Genomic DNA, 11093 nt, shown 5'->3' on the forward strand with positions numbered 1-11093 from the left:
TCGCCCCACGCTACAGTTCAATTAAACATTGTGCCCACAGGCGTGTCAAGGCGCATGATCCAAAAATCGCTATCTTAAAGCCACTAAAAATCATAACTCCACTGACCTAGAAAAACCTGGGCTTAAGCGAAAGGCGCATGTACAGGTATTTTGAAGGCACGAAATGTTGCAGCCCTTAGCAAAGAGTCCCAGGCAACGACTCGTCTGCAGGATGAATATCCTTTGAATTTTTAATTCAGCCATTCAAACATTATTGGGGTAAGTGTTGATTTTTTCAGACTATGTTTTTTTGTTGCCTATGAGACGGTGAAGTTAGTTTTAGTTTGCCTATGAATTCAAAGAATATGCGAGTGCATGTAGGCTATACTGATCACACGTTTTAGTAAAGCAAGGTTTAGTGGAAGCCTATGAATGTGAGATGTCACTCCCATTGTTTTAAAGAATGTCTTTGTTAAAGAACTTCACTAAAAAAAGTAAAAAAGGAAACACTTTAATGGCATACATTATGGAAGCAAAATGTACAGCAATAAATGCAGTTGCAATAGTTAATCAACAAACAGTGAGTGGAGACTGCTTATAAACCTTCAAATAATGTCAAAAAATATCTAGTTTAATCTATCTTATGCTTGTTACACATACTAAAGACTATACTGCAGCATAGTGGGGTGTGTGTGTGTGTGTATGTGTGTGTGTGCGTGCATGTGTGCGTGTGTGTGTGTGTGTGCGCGTGCGTGTGTGCACACGCGCGCGCGCAATGTCATTACATGTCATGCACCTGAGTTTTTCAATCTAGTTTTGTGCATTTAAAAAAGAAAATAATGCATCTGGTAATACCTCTATATTGAATAGATTTCTCAGATTTACCTCCCAAAGGAACATGTAGAGCAAAATCTAGCTCTTTTCAAAAATGTTCTTCCCACATATCAGTTTCAGTCGACACCAAGTTTAATTCTGTATTGGTAGCTGAAGTTGTGGCGGCTGCAGTTGGTCTGGTGAGGATTACTGGCTCTTAACCGAGAGCTTGTATTATGCTGTGGAATCAATTCTTGTGCCTGAAAGAAGTTTGTATTTAAAAGAGGGCAGCATCATCCTCCTGACAGGACCCAGAGGTCAGTACGACATTGTCCAGCCCAATCTCTCCCCCTGCACCTCTGCCACGCTCGGCCTCAAAGATCACCTGTAAAGTACAAATCTGCTTCAGAGGGATGCAGTGTCTCACCCCAAATACAGTATACATTTACACTTACAGTTACATTTGACTTTTGACAGGATAAAGATCAAATAGTTTCAGGGCATATCAGTAAATAGTAAATTATTTTTAAACTCTTTTATATAATATATATCTTCTAATATTTTCTTTTATTATAAATATAATAAAATAATAATATATTTATCAGGGCATTGCTGTAAAAGAGCTTAATGCTCAGTCAATTTTCCCCAGAATAAACAACAATTGATGATGAAAAATAATATGGTTGTCAGAATGTTCATAAAATTCTTCATAGTTACAGTAAATAATGAAAGAAAATACTAGATAATCATATGAAAGACAGCCTAAACAGCCAAGTAAATACATTAATGACATCATCTAGGTTAAACTTCCCTCACTTTATTGGATTCAGGTGATGCAAGAAGTTTAGATAATTTTGTTAAAAATATAATTAGGAAATAAACATAGAGATATGAAGTTGCTGGTGTGGTTTGTGTTGCACACGATGACACAAAATACTTAATAACTTTTCATATTAGCATTATGGGTTACAGTCTTAAATACAAATGACTTCTCACTAGTATAGTATATATACTTTTTGATCCCGTGAGGGAGGTATTGTTAAATTTTAGTATATTGAAATAGGCATTTACTTACGTAATAGGACCTGTTTGAGTTGAATGCATCAGATGACAGAAGTGTCTTACCTCTTCTGGCGCTTCATTCTCCCATGTGATGGTGAGGAGCTCCGTCTGCCACTCCTGCTGGCGGGCGTGTCTCTTCTCCCACAGCTGGTCATTGTTGTCCAGCAGCACCCTCAGAGTGCCCACCTGCTGCCCCACCATGCGGTGGTTAAAGGTCAGGCAGAAGCTGCCGGCCCTTCTGGCCCGGTCATTAAGAAGTAGCTTGAGCCGAGCCAGATCATTCTTCTCTCCCAACAAGCCACTTACAGCCATATAATACTCCAGCCCTTTAAAGAAGACACGTCACTGATCACTTACACATTACTACACTACACACAGTTCAGTTCAGTCCAGCTCTTTGGTCACTGATATTAGTCCCATATGTTTGGGACGCTTACGGCATGAATGTAAAATATGGGCATTATTTGATAAATGCTTTAAAATTATATTGCATTTTATAATGGAATGAATAAATATAGAGCCAGCAGAGTGAGATTTTACTGATGTTCTAATAATGAATACAGTGCAGTTTTATGCAATTATTGTTAGTTATTGTTAATTGGCATGGCATTACCATTGTCATGGTAAGAAACCCCCCAGTCCATGTCATCTTCTTGGTCTTGCATCCACTCGCAAGCTCCCTGGTCAAAGTTGCAGTCTGTGATGAACTCTTTTAGACAGCAAAATAAAGAAGCTGTTAGTGATTTCCTAATTGGAAAGTCTGAGGAATGTACAAGTAAAATCCATCTTTACCATCTTGTGTTGGATCTATTTGTATCTCCTTAACTTCAGTTGGGGGACCATACACCGACTTGAAGTCCTCTGCAGCTGGAAAAGATAGCCAGGATTAAGCTTTACTATGTTAATATATCTCCATGTCAAATCATTTTGTATTTATACTATATTCTATTTTTTAGATTAATAAAAAGAAAACAGACTCAAAGTGTCATACATTTGTATGACCTCCACATGGGCCCCCACATGACTGCATTATGCAAAGCATATTGCACACTTAAAGTACTCTGAATGTATTTTTAAAATGATAGACACCTGTGTTGGCAGCATACTTATGATATCATGTTCCTCCCACATATTCCTTACAAAACATAGAGCTGATGGATAATGTCATGATTTTGGAAGACTGTAATATTACCTGGAATTTTGAGGCAGGAGGAATTTGTGTCCTCAGAGAGATACTTTTCAAAGGTATTTCTTTCACATAAAAAGTAGATATGTGCGTGTACTCACCTGCCTACCTGTCATTTTGCCGTTTAAAGACGCAGACTAGAGGATATTGCAGTTTGAACCCCGTCAGCCCCTCAGATATTCCCTTGCAAACTCTATAAGCCCTGCTAGACAACCAGATGGAGCCGAGCTTTGCTAATTGGACAAGAACAAGCAAAAGGCTGGTGTTTGAAGGGCTTTCTGGTATGATGACAGAGGATCCCTCAGAGTCAGGCATGTTTGCTCAACAGCTGTTTTAAAGGATGATAATAAGAGGCCCATAGACTTTGCCCCCCTCTTTGCCCTGAGGACAGGCCACCGAAAGACTAGTGTCTTGGGGTTCACACACACGTACATGCACACACACACACACACACACACACACACACACACACACACACACACACACGTATGCAGCCGGCTAACACTTGTGAATTCCTCCCTGGAGCTGATGTATGTCTCTGAGCTTGTCTTCTCTTGCTCACTGAGACTAGACAGAGGTTTCAACTTGTCTCTAAAGATGGGGATCAGCAGCAAAGACCTTGGATTGTTACCGTCACACTCGGTTTTCATGCATGCTCATGAACTGGAGGCACTGGACATTTGAAGTGCACTTTCACTGAGTTAGCCTGTGTTGTCTTTGCTTTCACTATGAGTTCCGCTGCCTTATATTTATTACACAGTGACGTCTGATCCACTGCAAATTGATTGGGAAGTTGAGACTACAGATAATTTAAGGGTTGGAGGAGTTATGCTGTTATCCATGAATTGTCAGATTTCCCCCGAGGTACTGTGTTGCCACCCATATTAAGCACTTTTGTAAACTGATTTCCTCTACCTCTGTATTTGAGATTGTGATCAGGCAGGACAAAGCACACCTTGCTAGCAAAGGGCACCTTGCTAACATATAAAAGCCACCAAAGTTAATGCTTGTGTCTGCATTGCAATTATCTACTCACACACACCCATTTGTTGTTGGTTAAATAGACAAAGTATACAGTACAAAGATGTATAAAACATAAATATGCCTCTGGTGTGTGACAATTATTAGAATGTGTTATCTGATTTAACATAATTTGAGATTCAACAATAAGGTGGTTAGGAGGAACAATCTGCTATGTGCTAGGTTTATGTCCCATGATTTGCCATTTAATTGCATTCAGTACAACATGCAAGAGACTAGTAATGGATTTTGCCCTGATGAAGGCCTAACATGTTGGCAATTTGCCCAATTTGCCCTAATGAAGGCCGAAACATGTTGGCAATTTTAACATGATCAATTATGATTAAGCCTATTAAAGCTTTTTTAACTTTTTTGGAAGAGAGCCTTGGACAATCCATCCTTATACATATATGTTTTCTACCAAAGAGCACCTTCACAAATACTTTAAATTACCCGTAGCATTACGCCGCAGCCCTCCAAACTCGTTCCAATGCAAGAGACTAGGTTGGGCTTGGTGGCTTGAGTGATTCATGGAATCTGTGCACTTGCTATGCTGTACAGCCAGGGGATGTCCCGCACCTTAGGGAGATAAGCAATCTCACAGCCACAGCTGCTGGTGGTTTCTTAGCTATTTAAAACAATAGGAAAGCTGTTTTCAGCAGAAAGAAATGTGAAATTGACATATTTTTCCCAGCATATTTCTAAAAATTATGTATCTTTTTTCTAAGAGAAGAATTTTGCAGAAGAGCATGAACAGACAAGTCCCCTACCCTTTTAGTCCAGGAGTCTGAGTTGACAAACCCCATTGGTCAATGGTAATCCTCAAGTTAATGCTAGCAGCTCAGTGCAACATGAGCCCTGCACTATCTTAAACAGCATATCTCAGCCTTCAATTACTGTGACAGTAAACCTGCCATTGTTAAACTCTGACCGAAATTGTCCAAGAACTGTGTATCACCTGATAAAACCGCAAGTCCAAATGCAAGCAGCTCCAGTAATATGTGTATATTTTTGATAGAATGGACTCAATGGATTCCTCAGGGGTGCCTAAGATATCTGAGTAGAGTCTCTGTCAGATTAGCTTGAAAGGTTATATTGCTATGCTTCAATTCAATTTCAATTTAATATCACTTATAGAGCGCCAAAACATTGCACATGTCTCATGGCGCTTTACAGAGTGTTAATGCTTGAAATGCTTAAATTTAGTACCGTAAGTAGTAATAGAATGGGAGGTGGTCATATCTAATTATTCCAGCGGAAGAATCGTATGCAGCCTGGCAGACAGACATCCTTCAAAGATTGACCAAGAAATATGAGGCGATCAAAATATGTGGAGTCTGGTTGTGTTGCTTGTAATTTGGGCTGAATTCAGAGTCCATAAATCAGCCTCAGCTGTGGTCATCAACACTGACCATTGGAAATGTAAAAGGTAAATATGTTGATAATAAAGAGTAGTTCTACAGATATAACTGAATTTGTAGTGATAAAACACCATTTTCTGTTAAACAGATGCAGTGTACTAAAAGTGAACTACCCTTGTTGGAATGATGATGATGATTTGTTTTTAATAGAATGGGAAACTCACTGAAAACATCTCCTCGATGATGTTCCTCATTGTCTACATAATTCTCCTCTCCGCCATCTCCCCTCTCAGGCTCTTCTTCCTCAGTCTCCTCTTGAGGAAATCTCTCAAAGTCTGTAGGGCTGCCTATGTAGACTTCTCCTTCGTAGTCGAAAGGCTGAAGACGGGGTCGGGGGGGCTCAGTCACCTCAGGCTCAGGGATCACGTTCTTCTGCTCAATATCAGGCCTGCGTGGCTTCACTGGGGAGTCTGGGATTGCTGCAGGGACAGGATAAGGGATGCATCTGTCAAAGAGATTTCTGTGGATGTTTTTTTTTTTCATTCTGGGTGGGTTTTCCTCCCTCAATTCCTAGATGAGAAAAACAAACTTTACCTGCGTATCATCCCAATGCTGCTATATGGGGACAGTTTGTTCTAAATTATTTTATTCGAGATTTCGGCATTTCAAACACCTCATAAATTAGCAGACAAATGAGGTTTCTCATACATGCATATTTGATATGTCATACGGACAAGCTAGAAAGCATGTGCCCTACGCAGTGGTTGCAACTACCGTATAAGCCATAACCTGCTCACATGCTGGCTGCAAGGGGCTCAAACAGTTGTGTAGAAGTGTGCAGATAGCCAACGCTGAAGTCTAGAGCAGGAAGTGGACAGCATGAAGCATTAGACTATCAGTGAGAGTGCAGAAGCAGCAGAGAGAGCGCAGGGGATGCTTGTGAAGGGCAACTGCTAGCAGCCTTGCTTTCATTCCCATCCAGTCTCACCATTGAGGAACTCATCTGCACTGCCCTTGTCTCCGTCCCACGCACCCTGATAAAAGGGCTTGACTATAAAACATAAAGGCATCTTCATTGGCAACAAATCTGCCATTCCCATGATGCACCTGGAAAAAAAGAATCCTCCTCCTCCTCGGTGTGCCTTGCCTCCTATACTCTTAAGGATATCCTGTTAGGCTCAGGGATTTCACCATGCTTCCCCCTTTGCCAGACATTTCCCTCTGTCCTTCAGATCATAAGGTTCCCTACAAAGGCTGATATTTACACAGGTGTGATTTCAATCATGGCCTCTCCCTGACTAACATCTGTAGAGTTCAATAAGGTCTGAAAACAGGAAACTGCCTTTGGCAGGACATGTAAATGTTGACTTTTGTGTCTTTTTTTTTAAATGAAGATGAAGTATGGGGCTGAGGAGCAAGTGAAAGTGTGTCAGAAAGATAGTGAATTTACCATAAACACTTCAAATCCATGTAATCAGGGTGTCAGAAGGATAGTGAATGTATCATACATAAATGCAGGCCTCAAATCCCATGTAATCAGGGTGTCAGAAGGATAGTGAATTTATCATACATAAACGCAGGCCTCGAATCCCATGTAATCAGGGTGTCAGACAGATAGTGAATTTATCATACATAAACACAGGCCTCAAATCCCATGTAATCAGGGTGTCAGAAGGATAGTGAATTTATCATACATAAACGCAGGCCTCGAATCCCATGTAATCAGGGTGTCAGAAGGATAGTGAATTTACATAAACGCAGGCCTCGAATCCCATGTAATCAGGGTGTCAGACAGATAGTGAATTTATCATACATAAACACAGGCCTCAAATCCCATGTAATCAGGGTGTCAGACAGATAGTGAATTTACCATACATAAACACAGGCCTCGAATCCCATGTAATCAGGATGCTATGAAGAACATCTCAATGTCATCAGTGTAGAAATTCTGCATGTACAGTATGCATCCTGTCTTAAGAATAGTAGTCTTACCAGAGCAGTCAAAACCACTGCCTCTGAAGCCTTTCTTGCATTTGCATTTGTACGATCCTTGTGTGTTGAGACATTCAGCATGATGGCTGCACTTGTGGGTCCCAGAAATACACTCATCCACATCTGAAATATTATCATGACATCCAATCATTAGCCTTGTCATGTTGATTTCAATAATGACTTATGTCTAGAATTCTCCTCTAAAGTATCTCCTTACCTACGCAATCATATTTTCCATCAACATATTTCAGGTCAAACCCATTCTGGCATTTGCAAAAGTAGCTGCCAAATGTGTTGACACATCGCCGGTTGTAAGGACAAAGATTCTGCCCCGTCACACATTCATCAATGTCTTGGAAAGACAGAAAGGCGTTATTATGTCATAGTGAAAGCATTTATAAACATCCATAATTTTACATTGAGAAAACAAATGATGTTGTAAGGTGAAGGTTAAGATTGCATGGCCAGTTCCCATGTTTTACTACTTTCAATGGAACAATATGGTTATATAACTCTGAATACTCTTTAAGATTACAGTAGAAGAAACTCTACATTACTTTGGTCCAGAGTTCCCAGACGATGGGGCTTTTATGTGGAGGGCCTGGAGCCAGACCATTTGTGAGCCCATATAATATGCCGCTTTAAAAGGCTCTGAGTGACAGCTGACCTTTTTATGTGGTATCAACGCCAGTGGTCAGTAGCACTAAGGAACCTGTACAGTCAGCCTGGCTTGACTATAGAGATTGATGATGTGTAGCATGTTCTGGTCTGTCCTCCCTCCCCCACTCACCCACGCAGGACCTCTCGTCTGGCCCCAGCTGGAGGCCCATGGAGGGGCAGAGGCAGCGGGTCTCTCCCTGGACCTCCTCACAGCCATACTGACAGTTGGCCAGGGTGCAGGTCCTTGAGTCTGCAGAGCCACAAAGGAAGGGCAGAGTCAGGGGACCGCTTCATCACATTTACAACCCACACAGTTTCAGAGGAGGTTTCCACTCACTGGCACAGGAGCCGTCGGGCTGCAGCGTGTAGCCGTTGAGGCAGTAGCACATGTAGCTGCCATGGGTGTTCATGCAGCGGTGCTCACAGGGACGTGGCTTCAAGCCGCACTCGTTCAGATCTGAAAAGGGCACAATTCACAGAGACAGAACCGGATGACGAGGCATCCATGAATTAGACAGAGGTCAAGGGGCAAAGAGGGCATAATCAACCCTTCCCATTAAACTCACTGACCTTGACTACAGCTCCTTCCTGTGAATCCTGGAAGGCATTTGCATTTGTTGGGGCCGACGCATTCTCCATGCTCGCAGCCATGTTCACACTGAGCTGGTAAAGTATTCAGCAAGGGAGATATATTAGAAACAGAAGTGGTGGTTAAGAGGGATTTTATTTTCCTGGAGGCAATTTTCTTCATTTTTTTTTCTGATGGATACCATTCCCACCACAATATATTGAAAGTAATATCAGTTTCTGTCGAGGCTAGCAGGTTTTTAAAACATGAAGTGCTAAAATATGAAGTAATATAGTTGAAGAACAGAACATGATGAAAAGCTCATCAATCTACAGTTGTTGGACTTTGGTAGTTGGACTTTGGTAGTAGAGACTACCTTTATGTGTATCAAGATGATAAATCACAAAAGGAAAACAAAAACTAAAAGTCGAGATTAATATTTACCTTCACATTGACCTTTGCTGTTTTTCTTCCAACCATAGCAACATTCTAGTTTTCTGCCATAACGACACACACCAGGATGACTGCCTGAGATTTGTCTTCTTTGCCTTGGTTTTGGGGGAAGAGAAGTTACTAATGTAAATCAAGCATGATAATCAGGTTCCTTCTGAACCAAATAATGATGAATACAGTATTTACAGTTACTTTTTGACATGACTTATGAAGGTACTTCTATGAATATATCAGGGGCCTGCTTTCAGTCTCAGGTAATTGCTGTGCAAATGGCTGGACTGTGGAAAACAAACAGATAAAAATAAACAACTCCTTCTCATCTGTGCAAGATACCCTTAACGAGGGCACTCATGCAGAGAGGATATAGGTCAAGACAGTCTCTCTCTTTCCCCAGACAGACTGGAGTGTTAAACAGACACCTTCAGCGGGAGCGTGTGCTTCTACTTTTACCACATTTCCACTGTAATTAAAGCCCTGCCTCAGGAACAGATGGCACGTGATCACTTTTAAAATACCTCCACTAAAAGTGCAGCATGTTGCCCAAGATATATTTGTGTGAATCCAAGATGGCGTATCAATGTAGTCTTCATATAGAAACTGTTACTCTTGGCAGTGCAGATGTCACACAATACCTGCCTCTCCGCGTCAGCACTGCTTAAAATATGGGTTATATGTGCTCGTAGCCTATTTACGCTCTCTAAGAGTGTGTACTGCCCGTGTCAATGGCCCAGATGTTTGACATTCTGGTGGCTTCCTAAAAGCAGCCCGGGCTCCAGGGGGACGGGAGGAATCTGAGACCTGATGGATATCAACCAGAATAGTCTGCCAGAGAGGGCTGCATCGGCAACAGGTGTCCCCTTCCCCCCCTCCTTTTACTGGCGGAACGAGTCCAGTTTTAGTGGACAGAATGTCATGCCATGCATAGTCAACGGTGTGGGCACAGTTGGTGTGGACAGTGTGAATGTCCATACATGCCACCAAAAACAATTATTTTCTTACAACATATCAACTGCATATTTTCTACTGAACAACCTGTAAGATCTAAGTTTTTAGTGCATTTAAGTTGCAGTTTTACAGATGATGCCATGATCATGACTCTAATGGCTGGGCTATTGACGAATTATATGTGGTTTTATCCCCATAATTGCTAAGGAATAGATGTGCTGTATTCCTTAATGCACGGCACCCGTAGACTACAGTTCTCCAGGCCTTAGGCGTAAATGACAGGACAGCTGAACAATGTTGTGCATTAAAGCCCTTTGAAGTTACAGGACAATACAGTAATTTAGTGTAATCTGTGATGTCTATGTAACTTACCTGGAGAGGTTGGCACATTCAGATGTGATACACAGCAGCAGCAGCAGAAGCGCACTGATCCAGGTGAGAGACTGCATGTCTGTGAGTGAACGCAGCCCTTTCTTTCAGCGCTTAACTTCACACTCGTCTGTTCCCGTGGCTTTTATTCTCCTGCTTTTGTTCTCCTTCTCCCTGAGGCGACACACTCCATTCACCTAGGCAAGACGTCCACGCAGGAGGCTCAGTGAAGCTGCAGTCTCTTGAGCTCACACACTCACTTGGCTTTGTTCATCTGCTTTCCACGCTGTCCTCTCTTCTCTCTCTCTCTCTCTCTCTCTCTCTCTCTCACTCACTCACTCACCCATCCACACATATGCACACATCCACACATAAACACTCTCTCCCTTGCTTCTGAACTCAACCCCATATGCTGTGTGTCTCCTTCTCGCTCTCTCTCCTAGTTGAAATTCCAGAGGTGGGCTGTCATTACAATGAGTGACACAGGGGTGGGAACTCCGGGGTTGGGGTTTGTGTGTGTGTGTGTGTGTGTGTGAGTGTGGATCTGGTTTGGGGTTTGTGTGTGTGTGTGTGTGTGTGAGTGTAGATCTGGTTTGGGGTTTGTGTGTGTGTGTGTGTGTGAGTGTAGATCTGGTTTGGGGTTTGTGTGTGTGTGTGTGTGTGAGTGTAGATCTGGTTTGGGGTT

At 41.9% G+C, this 11093-nt stretch overlaps 1 protein-coding gene across 1 annotated transcript; it reads right to left on the reverse strand.

The window, feature by feature from the left end:
- Positions 1-500: 500 nt before the first annotated feature.
- On the reverse strand, positions 501-10770 carry egfl6 (EGF-like-domain, multiple 6). Its single transcript, XM_076263654.1, has 13 exons — positions 10412-10770; positions 9086-9189; positions 8644-8736; positions 8411-8530; positions 8204-8323; positions 7631-7765; positions 7414-7536; positions 6410-6472; positions 5646-5900; positions 2647-2721; positions 2468-2563; positions 1918-2180; positions 501-1177 (listed from the first exon to the last, which is right to left on the reverse strand). The coding sequence occupies exons 1-13, from the start codon at positions 10486-10488 to the stop codon at positions 1070-1072; spliced, it is 1632 nt and encodes a 543-aa protein (XP_076119769.1). The 5' UTR covers positions 10489-10770; the 3' UTR covers positions 501-1069.
- Positions 10771-11093: the final 323 nt, after the last annotated feature.

The sequence above is a fragment of the Alosa pseudoharengus genome, unplaced genomic scaffold (genome assembly GCF_046254945.1).
Source record: "Alosa pseudoharengus isolate Yale_2024_CS ecotype anadromous, Long Island Sound unplaced genomic scaffold, YU_APseudo_1.1 YU_APseudo_1.1_scf_3, whole genome shotgun sequence".
Classification (NCBI taxonomy): domain Eukaryota; kingdom Metazoa; phylum Chordata; class Actinopteri; order Clupeiformes; family Clupeidae; genus Alosa; species Alosa pseudoharengus.